The sequence below is a fragment of the Megascapheus bottae genome, chromosome 15 (assembly GCF_031878675.1).
Source record: "Megascapheus bottae isolate mThoBot1 chromosome 15, mThoBot2.hap1, whole genome shotgun sequence".
In the NCBI taxonomy this organism is placed as follows: domain Eukaryota; kingdom Metazoa; phylum Chordata; class Mammalia; order Rodentia; family Geomyidae; genus Megascapheus; species Megascapheus bottae.
Genome location: NC_143523.1, coordinates 27,239,275 through 27,253,503, shown reverse-complemented (window position 1 = coordinate 27,253,503; position 14,229 = coordinate 27,239,275). Strand labels below are relative to the sequence as shown.

Sequence of the window (14,229 nt, the reverse complement as noted above, 5' to 3'; positions counted from 1 at the left end):
TAATCAAAAAATAATGAATTGCTGAACTGGAGCAACAAGTATTACCATTCCCAATTTTTAATTTATATTTCATATACTACATAAGGGAAATAATTTGAAGACAATAAAATGAACTTTACCAAGTCAAAAAAATTTCCATACTCATATAAAATAAAAACAATTGTTAAAATTATTGAGAAACTGAAAATACTTTAACATTAATTTATTTTTTTAAATTGTTACTTGTTTTGCATTAGCAGCATTAATGTCTCATATCAAAGCTACCTAATAGTAATAATACATAGTATACTACTACTAATACTACTAATAATAATGTGGGTAGAGTCACTCCCTCTGAAGTGTTCTAAGAACTTTCAAGTGGAAAATAATTTTCCAGGGAATACAGTTCCTTATCTTACTCTCAGTATACATAAAAACACATTTGCTGATAAGCACTTCCAGTTTGCACCAAGAGCATGTGGATAAATTAGTGACTTCTATGAGGAATGGGTAGAAGCTCTGAAGGCACCTTAAGACAAGAAAGCTGAAACAATGCCATTAACACAAGCAGGGAGAAAAGCAGTGGATACAAGACAACTAGCTTGAAAAGAACAATTATATTACTCTCAAACTGTTCTTTACTGAATATCGAACTGTGAACTCATTATCCATACTGCAATGCCTACATGATCAAATAACGTAAGATTTTTTTTTGCCTTTTCTGATATTCTGCCATGTGTAGATTTACATGTGTAAATCTAATTTACATTTGAAATTAGAATTACTTTACTGCAATGATACCATAATGCTAAGAACATAAAAATTTGAGGATCCAAACCTGAGAGTCTTGGGCCAGGAGCATGGCCTAATGGTAGAGGGCATGCCTAGCATGCATAAAGTCCTGGATTCCATTCCTCAGTACCACATGCACAGAAAAAGCCAGAAGTGGTACTGTGGCTCAAGTGGTAGAGTGCTAGCTTTGAGGAAAGCCCAAGAATAATGTTCAGGCCCTGAGTCCAAGCCCCAGGACTGGCAAAAAAAAAAAAAACCACCAAAAACTGGAGAGCCTAGTAAGCTCTAAGGAAAAATGAGTACTTTCAGATATGCTTTTTTTCAGTTGGATTTTACGTACACACTTTAAATTGTAAATTAAGCTTATAATAAATCAACCTCACCTCTGCTATAGTTAACTTACTTAATTTAACAAGTGCATTTCTCTTTTCTCCATGCTCAATATAACCAAAATTAACTTCCCAGCTCTTCAAGCCTTCTTTTATATCACAATGTTTATTTCCACAAAAAAATTGACCTGCAAAAAGGAAGGAATATTTAGCTACTGTAGCTGGTAAAATTTATCCAAAATGTTATTAACTCTAAAGTTTACTTTTAAATATGTAAAATCTTAGCTACATAAAGTCAACATTAGAAAATAACTGACTACAGTAGTTGCTTAATATTCAACAAATGTGTAAATAAGAATCTGACCAAAGAGCTGAACTGTTACAAAATAATAACAAAGTTATTGCTTGATAAGCCATTTATATTTAGAATTGTAGTGACTCTTTGTTAGGGAATCCCATACTCTAGAGGTTAATTGGAGATAAGAGTCTCAGGTCCTTTTGTGCCCAGGCTGGCTTTGAACCTTGATCCTCAGATCTCAGCCTCCTGAGTAGCTAGGATTACAGGCATGAGCCACTGCACCCAGCTTAGAAATTATTTTTATGTGCTAAGAATAACCTAACCCAATTATTTCATTTCAATATCATAAAAAACACTATATCCTACTAAAAGCTTTTTAAAAGTAATTACCTTTTCCTGAAATTACTTCTTTTTCTACTCGCCACCTAAATCCAAACTGATAAGAAAATACTATGTCAAAGTAAGTTCAAGCATTAAGTTTAAATTATAAATTTAAACATGAAGCTAATGTTCAACATCCTTAGCCGTGAAGGAAATGCAAATGAAAATGATACTAAGATTTTATCTTAGACCAGTCAGAATGGCTACCAAGAAAACAAACTCTGGGAAAGATGGCGGGGGGCGGGGGGAGGGGGAAGACAGGGATGATGATCCTTATACATAGTTGGAAGGAATGTAAATTAATACAGAAGTTACTATACAAGTAAGTATGGAGGCTCCTCCACAAACTAAAAAAAACAAAAACAAAAAAAAACATGCTATCCTGACATATCACTTATGGGCATCTATCTAGAAGAATGCAAGCTGGCATTCAATAAAGATACCTGCACACACATATTTATAGCTGTACTTTTCACAATAGCCAGAATATGAACTCAATCTAGGTGCCTGTCAACAGATAACTGAATAAAGAAAATATGGCATATATACAAAGTGAAGTGGCTAGGAGTAACAGAGAATGAGACAAAGAACATGTTGGAAAACATACATACTAAAGGTATTACTGAAAAAATTATTACACCAATTTCAGCTATAATGAGATCAACCATTTGGACATATACATTTGAGGTAGTTTTTAAAACTATGTTGTCTATAAATGAACAATAACATGTATATAAATATACACTGTCCATGTACAACATTACTTCCTCTCACACTTAAACAGGATGCCACTTGTGTTTAGACTAGTCATGCTTCAACTCACAAAGAAAAAGCACCCTTCTCCTTGATAAATTCCATAGGTCCTTTGTAAGTCGTTTGGCTGAAGAGGTTAAATGATCAAAATGATACTTCATAAGTTCAAGACAACTTAGACTAGAATTCACCTCTTTAACATGATAGTGGGGGCTGGGCAGGTGGGGTGTGTTATAATAAAATAAAAATTATCATTGCACATTAGTAAGAATACTTTCTCTAATACTTAGAGGGCATACCTTATTTTCTTTGTATCTACTGAGATCTGCTATGCAGTATTCTTTAAATAATTTATCATAGTATTTCTTTGCAAGTCTCTTCTCCCTAGATCCAGGAAAAAGAAGTATCACACATTTAGAAATCTAACTATAGTTTTTCACTTGGAATGTCAAATAAGTAACACATATGATATAAATATTAATGTTTTAAAAGAGGCCTATTACATAAAAACTGATAGAAATGAAAGCAATAACTTTTTTTTTTACCATGTATATGTACCTGTATGCACGCACATGCACGCGTGTGTGCTACTACTAGGGCTTGAACTTGGGGGGTAAGCACTGTTCCTTGTCATTTTTGCTCAAGGCTAATACTCTATCACTTGAACCACAGCTCCACCTTGAGCTCTTTGCTGGTTAAATGGAGATAAGTCTCATAAACTTTTCTGTTTATGCTGGTTTTGAACCACAATCCTCAGATCTCAGCCTCCCGAATAACTAGGATTACAGGCATGAGCTATGACTACCCAGTTTGTTTAGATTTTTAACACCTGTCTCAGGGATTACTTTTTACCAAATTATTTAAAAAAATTTTACATGAGAAGACATACAATATGGTCCTTAATTCAGAACTGTCCTATGAGAAGGCTGAATGCTTTGGATAAATGACAAGTACAAAAATATGAAATATGAAAGACAGGACTAAGCATTTGGTACATGATGGTTGTGATGGCTAAAACTACCAAGTCATGTCCACTTCATCCTCCTCATTCCATAGGAATCTATGATTGTCTCGAATAACATCCAAGTCTGTTTTGTCATTCTCCCTGGAAAATAAAATGATTTCTATAACCAAATTTAGGAAGCAAAACAATGTATTTTAAAAACAAGTAAAAATACATAAAAATATAGGTAAGCACATATTTATATACATACATACACTATTTTAATATTTTTACCATATACTTAAAAAGTGTTGCTACATAAGCAAGCTAAATGTATGCTAATCCATCCATATTCAATGAGTGCGTACTAAAAGCTAAGATGAGAAAACTGAATAATCACTAAAACAGAAAATATGAATAAAAGTAACTTTCAGAATTTAATGAGAAGTTAACAAGACTACTCTCAAGATACCTAATTTTAAATAAATATGCTAAGTTACCTCTTTACTAGTTTCCTAGGAAGACTGAGGAAAGGAAGAGAATTTATATTACCTTTCAATGGGATATCAATGTGTGAGAAGTAATGCACCTACTACCTGGTGAATGTAACTGTAACCCAACTATACATTACCCTGACAATAAAAGAAAACAATAAATAAAGATTACCTTTCAAGATAAAATGCTAATTAAAGATAAAACACTACCCAGTCAGGGATTTGAATAAATATTGTTGAGCAGTACAGGCTAAAGTAATAGAGAAACTAAATTGGCAGTAGATGAGATTGAGATAGTACTAAATTTATTTTATTTTATTTGCCAGTCCTGGGCTTGAGCTCAGGATCTGAGCACCATCCTTGGGCTTTCTCAAGGCTGGTGCTCTACCACTTGAGCCACAGCACCACTTCCAGCTTTTACTATGTATACTGTACATGGAGTCAAACCCGGGTCTTCATTCATGCATGCTAGGCAAGTACTCTACCACTAGGTCAAACTCCTGGCCCAACACTAGAATTTTTTAAGGCACTACTGACTCAGAAAATTAAAACAAAGGGGGAAAAATTCATGCAAGACAACTGACTCTAATAAAAGGGCTTCTGATTCAGAAAGGGCCTCTGCTTTCATGTCTAAAAAATTTTGACTGTGATTTATTGTTTGCCTTACCTTGTAAAACATAACCCTCAACACTGAGGTCTAAATATTTTATTGTCTCAAAGATCCCTTCTAACAAGACACATGAGTATTCCTCACACATGAATATTTCTCACATATGCCAGGATCATACCTGGCTCTGCAAGTGAGGCAGCTGAGACCAGTTGCCAAGAAAATGGGATTCACAAAGAGTAACTTAACTAGAAGCTGCAAATGGCCTGTGTGCCTATGACAAAACAAGGAGACCAGGATAGAAAGCAGAGGAAGAGAGAGTCAGAACACACAGAGGCTGTAGGTCTTTAAAGCCATCTACATGTCCCCTTCTCTATGACACTTGGTGACACTTACCCTAAACGCTTGAAGTCTTCCTTTTTGCCACCATAATATAAAATATAGTCATTTACAAATTTTGTATGCCTTTGATACTGAAATGAGAAAATTAAGGATTTTACTTACTTATTCTGTGTCATCATATAAATAAACAGCACGGTATGAGTCTGTTTACTTTTAAAACTATATCAATATATCTGTATGCTCATATATTATTCTTTTATAAAAATCTAGGACAGTACACATTAAACTGTTCAGACTCACAAAATGTACAGTAAAAGAACTTTTACTTCCAATTGAATACTTTCCCAAGTATGTTAATTGAAATGTAATGCTTGGAATACTATTCCTGTGATAAAGCACATCTCCACCAGGGGAGATCAAGATCTTTCTATTCTATCCTATACTGCACATACTCTTTTACCACCACATAGTCTATTACTAAGAATGTGAAAAGTAAAGAAATCATGGCTTCTAAAATTAAAAGGGAGAATTTACTACCACTGTTATAAAACATAATTTAGTTGTTTTTGTAATGTTAAATCCTATAATAGAAGATGTAACTTTTATAATATTAAATCCTAACATTAAACATTTCAAAAATAGAGTGATGTTAAGAAATCCAGTTTTCTACACAATCATACTTATTTTCAATGCAGTATAATAAGATATATGAGCACTCTACTGTTCTGCAAGAGTTGGTGGCACATGCATAGAATTGAACATGCATAAAGCAAAGCTGACCTCCCCATCTGTGATGCTATCTATATGACATGCTATTGTATTAAAGACACATAATGATAGCTGGGCACCGGTGGCTCATGTTTGTAACCCTAGCTACTCAAGAGGCTGAGATCTGAGGACTGTAATTCAAAGCCAGCCTGAGCAAAACAGAAATGACAGACATTATAAAAATTACATCTTCTGTTAGAGGTTTTTCTATTACAGAAACAACTTGTGTTTTATAACAATGCCTCTTAATTTTCGAAGCCATGATTTCTTTACTTTTCACATGCTGATTAACAGTCTATGTGGTAATAAAAGAGTGTGTACAGTATAGGATAGAATAGAAAGCTCTTGCTCTCCCCTGGTGCTGAGAAATAGAGACTCTTACAGGAATAGACTTATGGAGGAATAGACTCTTATAGAAAGAGACTCATACAGGAATAGAGACTCTTGTCTTATAGTGGAGACTCTTATCTCCACTATACTCCAAAAAAGCCAGAAGTGGAAGTGTGGCTCAAGTGGTAGAACACTAACCTTGAAAAAAAACTCAGAGACAGTTCCTAGGCCCCGAGTTCAAGTAAAAGAGAGAAGGGGAGGAAGACAGGGAATGAGGGAGGAAGGCAGCAGGGAAAGAAGGAAGGAAAGAACCGAGGGAGGCAAGGACAGAAAAGGAAAAGATGCACAATGATTTTTATTGATCACATGTGTCCTAATAGAAGATTTCACTACATTTCCAAAACTGGTAACAAAGCAGTTAACATGTCAGAAGCAGCAGAGAATGAGAAATGACAGGTGTTTTAAAATCTAAGTTTATGAACTTGAACAACCACTTTTTTCTTTTTTATAGTGAAGTCACTTTCCCTATAAAAGCTGTGGTCAATAAACTTTTTTTTGTAAAAAGCTAGATGGCAAGTCAGGCACCAGTGACTCACACCTATAATCCTAGCTACTCAGAAGGCTGAGATCTGAGAATTGTAGTATGAAGCCAATCTGGAGAAGAAAAGTCTCTGTGAGACTCTTATCTCCAATTAACCACTCAAAAAACCAAAAGTGGTGCTATGGCTCAAGTGGCAGAGCACTAGCTCTGAGCACAAGGAGCCACAGGGACAGTGCCCGGACCCTGAGTTCAAGACCACAACTGACCCACACACCCACACAAAAAAAGTCTAAATCACAAATATTCCAGGCCTCATATGTCATATAGTATTCATTAGGCCAATGTATCAAGAAGGTAACCAGAGACAACATATAAATGTGGCTATATTCAATACATGTTTTTATGTCCAACATAGTGTTGATGGAACACTTGCTTCCAAGAAGATGGAACAAAGATATATTTCTCCCTATTTCTTAACTTAACAGTAAATAATAATCTTGGAATATATATATATATATATATATATATATATATATATATATATATATATATAACAAGCAAGATAATTCTGGCAGGTGCCAGTAACTCACATCTAATCCTAACTACTCAGGATGCTGAGATCTGGAGAACTGGTTCAAGACCAGCCAGAGACCAGCAGAAAAGTTCATGAGACATCATCCCCAAAACATCCTGCAAAAAAAAAAAGACTAAAGATGTGGCTGAAAAAGCAGAGTGCATCAGCTGAGGAAGCACACCTAACACATACAAGGCTCTGAATTCAAGCCCAAGTGGTACCAAACAAATAAGAGTAGGGGGAGGGGGATGAAAGGAAGGAAAATTTAAGAAGAAAATTGAATGGTGGAGAGCTGATTTATCAAATACCTCAGGTCATGCATTCTCTACCTTTTCTTTTTGTCTCATAAATCAAACACCTGGAGATGAAGCTGATAATCTAGAAAAACCAGAAGCCTAAACTTGAATAGCCTCAATAAAAGTCTGTTCTCTCTAACCAAATGACCAATAGTTGGCCTAGTGAGACCAGTAATTTACAGACAGTAATTATTGCGCATTAGTCAAACACCACAGTAAAAACTGTGATCTCTCCTCCACTCAGTGCCTGAAATGGAATATCTAGACTTTCATTCTCACCAAGCTATAACTAGGTGTCCCGACTTAGCCCAAATGTCAGAAAAGACAGAGCAGATGTTCAAATGCTAAAGGAACTAGATGCTGAGGAGATCTATAGAAAAGCTAATCTACTGTCAAGAAGGTAAGAGGAAGCAACAAATTAGGGATATAACAGTACTTTTATTTCTAATATCTCAGCAGTAATATGGAAGGCCAGTGTAGCAGTTAAGTCTTTGAGCCATGTTCTTAATGAGAAACTGAGCTGAAACTTGACTACAAAAGGGAAGGGAATAAGTTATAATTCATATCTGGCCTCTAGTCATGACTGAGAATTAAAGTCACAGCAGCTCTAAGGATGGACCAGACATGGATGGGATTTCAAATACAAGTTTTTCAGAGAATTTAGATAAGCAAGAACCAGGAAGGAAGAGAATTTAAATACAGACTAAAGACAAGGGAATGCAGGGAAGGAAAGTATCAAAAGCTTGACAAAAGCAAAATGAAAAAATTTTTTGCAGATTCATGAACTGTGCAAGCCTATTTACAGATTATACTAGCAACATATTTCATGGTTTTATCTGTAAATATTCCTTATGTATTAATAAGAGATAATTATGCCCAAAAGTATTGATGATAAAATTCTATTTGCTATAAGCATTTATCTCAAAATTAAAAAGGCATACTTAGCTTCCTAGAATTATGCTAAAATAATTTAAATATAGTAACAAGGCATATTTTAATATTCTACCAAATATAGAAATCTATGAATATAAAAAGGATACAGCATCCATAGCAATGAGATGAAATCTTCTATTCCTTGCTTCTTCCCTGTTTTTAAAAAAAACATGTATTATTCCTCAGTACTACATACATAGAAAAAAAAGCTGGAAGTGGTGCTCAGGCTCAAGTGGTAGAGCTCTAGTCTTAAGAAAGTCCAAGGACAGTGCTCAGGCCCTGAGCTCAAGCCCAGGACTGGCAAAAAAAAATTTAAAAAAATCAAAATTAAAATAAAAAACATGTATTTGAAACAAACTGGAATGTACATATTCTAATTATAATCAAACTGCTTCATCCCTGAGTTCATAAAAACATCTTTTTTTTTTTTTTTTGCCAATCTTGGAGCTTGAACTCAGGACCTGGGCACTGTCCTTGAGCTATTTCAAGGCTAGTGCTCTACCACTTGATCCAAAGCACCACTTCTGGATTTTTCTGTGTATGTGACAACCAAGAAATCAAACCCAGGGTATTGTGCATGCTAGGCAAGCACTCTACTGTTAGGCTAAACTCTTGGCGCTCATAAAATATCTTAAACCAAAGAACATAATTCACATTGAAATACCATACCTATCGAGCAATTCTGCTGCAACTTGTTTATGGACCACCTTTCCATGCTTTTCTTTCTGAAATGGCTTTTCGAGTAGTAAATCATCTTCAACTGTCCTAATGTATTAAGAAGAAACATTACAGAGTTAATTTTTCTCAAAGGTTGTTTGCTAGTTTTTGCAAATTGAGGAGACATTACAGAATTCAAGTCTTATTTTAAAAAAGACTCAATGATCTTTAGTAAGACAGTTTACATTTCTTTAACTGTATTTAATGCCTATACAAATGGAGAAGATGAAATTAATATATATACTGGTTCCAATATCATACTACCCAGGTTTCTAGTTCAAATTCTAACAGTCTTTACTGTTACTATTTTGTGCTACTCCAGAGGACTGAACTCAGGGCCTGGATGCTGTCCCTGAGCTGTTTTCCTCAAGGCTAGCACTCTATCACTTTTGAGCCACACCTATACTTCTGGCTTTTTGGTGGTTAACTGGTTAATCTTCCAAATTTTCTGGATTTACCCAGGCTAGCTTTAAACCTTGATCCTCAGAGCTCAGCCCCCTGTTATGACTATGGGCATGAGCCACTGGCACCTAGCTTAACTAAGTCATTTTTCACCTTAATCTTAATAGGATTAAATAACTTAATTTCTGTCTGGGTGTTAAGTTTTTGGTAATAAAAAATATGGGGAAAAATAGGACCACTATAGAGGATACAGATCACGGGTGAGCAGACCTAGATATTTAGATAAACTAATCCTAGAGCACAATATCTAACTATACTGCTCAAATTCCATTCTGACAAAGTAAAAAAGTAGACAATACAAAACATCATAAAATATATTTTTACTATAATTATTTCCATAAAGATGGATTATCTTTATGAAAATGTTTAGGTCATTAGTATGCCTAGTATAGTACTCACTGTAGCATTCGTTTAGTTAACAAGAGCCAATCATTCCTAAATTAATAGATAAAATCAAATCTCTTAAGCACTGAAGCTGCAAAAATACCCCTAGTAACAGTTCCTTGGTCAAGACATAGCCTCTTTGCAACACGTAGGCTTTATAGGCTGGCAGTTCTTATCTCTTCCAATCAAATCTTTCATAAGCTTTTTCCTTAACCTGCTCTTTCACATGACTACCCAGTATTACAACTGCACCCTCCATACTAACTTCACTTTGAAGGCAAATATTAGCAAGATATCACCAACAAGGTTCCTTCTGAACTATGGTATTAACAAGCACAAGAACTTTAATAGGTGAATGAAAATACACGCAAGAGAGAAATCTGAAATCTTTCTTTGCTTTTTTCTCTTTCCATCTTAATAAACTCCTTTACAGCACCAACATTTTATCTTATTTCAATACAACTGTCTTTGGTTTCCAAACAAGTTATTATTTTGATGAATAAAAAAACACTAGGACAGTTATCCTTCATGTGAAGACACAATCTAAAACAATTCAGAATTATTTACATCTCATATCAATATAGAAATTATGTGAACTGTGGACTATTTACCTTCTTTTCTTTTTGCTAGATTCTCCATGTTCATCATCACTAAAATCTGAGTCATAGCCTCCATGACCATGCATCTGCAAAGGAGTGTAAAAGCAACTATTTAGGCCCTACCTTGGCAATCGTTAGGGAGACAAAGCAATTGCTAAATGCATGATCTTCAGTAAACCACAATAGGTTTAAAGAACCACGATAAGAGATCATTGTTTGTGGGCTAGTAAATCATCTGCAACTTCAAACTGCTTTTAGATAGCAGAGGTTCCCTTCAGAAAATGTGTAATTTTTTTCCTTTCATCCTCATTAAGAAAATAAGGAAGATTACTCCTTGGTCTTTACATTTATTTCAATCAGGATAGTCAAATGTTGCTGAATAATTATGCACCTGATAAGGGTGGTCCAGTCAAGGACAGACCACAATTTTATAACAATATTCCACTAAGATTATGCTGTGGCTGAAAATCCTTATTGCCTAGTATCTCTTCTGCCACTGTTTAGGTATGTCTAGGAACACAAATGCCATTTAAGTACAATTGCCCACAATATTAAATAACACACTGTTCAGGTCTGTGGTGTAGAAAAACTTGTAGCGTAAGCTGTCCCACATGCCGTGTGTAAATCCAGGATATATCATCATGTTTGTGGAAGTACTCAACAATGTTAGCACAATGATGAGACTGCCTAAGGGTGCATTTAACATGTTCCTCAGTATGCCATGCTTGACTGCATTTATGTTGGCACAGACATCGTGGTAAGTACTTGACAATGTCTGTGATTCTCCATAATCTTCATTTGAGGATGAAAAAAAAAATCCAAGAAAAGTAGATCTTTGTACATTTTCGACCACTCCAAATTGCCCTGATATATACCCATAAGAATTACAGAATTTGGCCAGCCCGGTGGCTCACGCCTGTAATCCCAATTACTCAAGGAGGCTGAGACCTGAGGATCAAGGTTCAAAGTCACCCAGGCACAAAAGGACCTGAGACTGTTATCTCCAATTAATCTCTAGAAAACTGGAAGTGGTGTTTGGCTCAAGGGTAGGGTGGTAGCCTTGAGCTGAAAAGCTCAGGGAGAGAAACCAGGATGATATCAAGGCCCATGACCCATTAAAAAAAAAAAAAGAATTACAGTATTTGGCCGTGAGCATAGCCTAAATGGTATAGTGCTTGCCTAGCATGCACGAAGCCCTGGGTTCGATTCCTCAGTGTCAGAAAAAGCCAGAAGTGGTGCTGTGGCTCAAGTGGAAAGGCGCTAGCCTTGAGCAAAAAGTGTTCAAGGACAGTGCCCAGGACCAGTTCAAGTTCCAGGACGAGCAAAAAAAAAAAAAAAAAAAATTACAGTATTTGTGGAACATGTACTACTGATGAAATTTTTCCTGTTATTTTTTAAGATATGTAGGCATTTCCCTTTTTTGTTTAGCATTTCCATAAACTACTTTACCCTTTGGCTTAATTTGGTCCTGTGTAAATTCATGCTTAGATATTCATAAAAATGCAGGTGTCAATTCTGTTGGAAGAAGCTCCTGAGTTTGGCATTATGATGAATTTGAGACATGTATTAGTGAGGGAACAGAAGGACTATTTGATGTCATACTCAATTTGTATGGCTGAAAAGAAACCAGTCCATGTCAAATGACTCACCACAATCTATAAAGTTTAATATTCTCTAAACTTCACTAAACTGGACCTAAGATATAAGCTGTTTCTAGTCTTAACTACACTAGTCACTTTAACTGTAGGTTTTATTGGTATCATCACTACACCACTAATTGCATTAACCAGTCAACTTTCAACCATAGGTGTGTATGTACTTCTCTTTCCCTGTCCCCATCAAATTCTTCAGAAACAAAGAATTTCATCTCAAGCCAATAAAGGTTAAGGCCACAGTACCAGCCCTGTCTTAGTGCATCTGGAATGCATACCTTCTATCAGATCAACTCCTGGCTCTGGAGATCATAACTGTTTAAGCCAGAACACCCTTTTACTCCTGGTCCTTGTCCATTTCTTCCTAATACAATGGTTGTAGAAACAATAGTAAGGCCTTGGTGGTAAACTCTAGAGTCAGCCTGCAGGAATTCAAAGCCTAGGCCTGCACGTCCTGGTTGTCTTTCCTCCGGACAGGTTCCTGGGCTTCTGGGCCTCAGTTTCCCCACTTACAAAATGAGGCTAAGAGTGCTGATGGCACGGGTCTGAAGTTACCAGGTAGAAGGGGAACAGGGAGCCCTGTAAAAGTGAACTAAGAGCGCGGCGTGGTCGTCGCCCAGTTCCTTCACCTGCAACACCACTTCCTACCCTCGGCTCTCACTTCCTGTCTTCCCCGGCCCTCCACCTCCACTCGGTGGTAGCGCTCAGAAGTTCTCAGCCACTTCCCGCAGGGGCCGAGGACACCTGCGGAGTCCGCGGGCTCGAGCGCCCGCCCACCCCCGACCACTCCGGTCCACCCTCCGGAGGACCCCAAACACCACAGTCCTCCCTTCCGGTCCTCTCAGCTCCGCCGAGCTCGCCCTGGAAGTCTTCGCACTGCAGCGACCACCCACCGCCTGAGCGGGCCGCTGCAGGGCCACGTCCGCCTCCGCCGCACAACGTTGCTGCCACCGCCGTCACCACAGCCACCTCCAAACTCCTCCACCTCTTCCTCCTTCCGCTCTACGGGTCCCGACAGGAAGTCACTTCCTGTCTGGCTCAGGCATGTGTTACACCTAAAGAATTCCGTCTCGGGAACCTGTGCTACCGTTAGGATAGTTCCGGGAAACAAAAAGGGTTGAGAACAAGGCCCGGAAAGAGGAGGGAGCCTTTACATTTTTACATTTCTCACCCTCCCTCTCCTGCCTCCCAGTCTCCTTCCTTGCCCCTCGAGGAAATCCAAGAAGTACCACCGTGTGGCTCAGCCCACGCCCGCCAGGAATTGTATTTCAGAAAGAAAAAAAAAAAAACAAAGACAACACAAAAACTCCTGCCTGCGGGTCCCTGCCGCCCTGTCCAGTAACCTTAGTAACGCCTGGAGGAGCATCCCCCAGCCAGCCGCGGCCTCTGCTCGAAACCAGGGCGAAAATAACTCTCCACGTCCCCCACCCACACAGAAGATGCCGGTCCAAACGCAGAAGAGCTCATCAAATTGGTGAGGAAAGGGAAAAAAAAAAATAATCAAGGAATGGGAGAGAACCCACAGGGTCGTGGATCCTCTGCCAACAAGGAACCTGGCACACATGAAAGAGGATCCAAAATAGAAGCTAAAAAAAAAAAAAGGCAGGAAAGTTAATTTATTTTAAGATGCTCCAGGCTCTTCCTGCTTTAGGCACTTCCCACCCGGTGACTCTGCTTTCCACATTCATTCCTGGATCCAGGTCTTGCCTCCCTCTGGCATTCATGAGTTACATGTCTACTTCTTCAGGAACCAACATGGTGCCTTGGAAATCACAAGCGCTAATTAAATATTTGTTGGACTGGCAAGCCTCTGGCTTTTTGCAGAATGCCCTTTTTGAGAGAAAACCATGGCACTCAGTGCACACTGATTTTATAGATGGCAATATCCTTATCAGTTCAAGGCTCCTTCTAACCCTGGCAGTAAATTGTGGAAGACATTCTGATTTACCTACTGCAGTCAATGTGTTCTTGAAAAGCTGTGAGGTAACTTAAATGACAGTAAATTCAATTATTTCAAAATGCAATTGGATTATACTCCAATAAAAACATTTGCTC

General features: G+C 37.4%; 1 protein-coding gene across 3 annotated transcripts in view; it reads right to left on the bottom strand.

Annotated features, from left to right (window-relative positions):
* LOC150054056 (protein FRA10AC1 homolog) overlaps positions 1-13,192 on the bottom strand; it is a 28,950-nt gene extending 15,758 nt beyond the window's left edge. Inside the window, exons 1-10 of one of the 3 annotated variants that reach the window (XM_090346234.1) lie at positions 13,068-13,191; positions 12,453-12,538; positions 10,535-10,608; positions 9,030-9,125; positions 8,468-8,513; positions 4,973-5,049; positions 3,554-3,637; positions 2,832-2,916; positions 1,789-1,834; positions 1,175-1,288 (exon numbers count right to left, since the gene is read on the bottom strand). In XM_090346234.1, the coding sequence (XP_090202360.1) occupies positions 1,175-1,288; positions 1,789-1,834; positions 2,832-2,916; positions 3,554-3,637; positions 4,973-5,049; positions 8,468-8,513; positions 9,030-9,125; positions 10,535-10,608 (622 nt within the window). In that variant the 5' untranslated portion in view covers positions 12,453-12,538; positions 13,068-13,191. Of the gene's footprint in view, positions 1-1,174; positions 1,289-1,788; positions 1,835-2,831; positions 2,917-3,553; positions 3,638-4,972; positions 5,050-8,467; positions 8,514-9,029; positions 9,126-10,534; positions 10,609-12,452; positions 12,539-13,067 lie in introns of all 3 variants that reach the window. The other 2 variants (XM_090346235.1, XM_090346233.1) reach the window with 2 other exon arrangements.
* Positions 13,193-14,229: the final 1,037 nt, after the last annotated feature.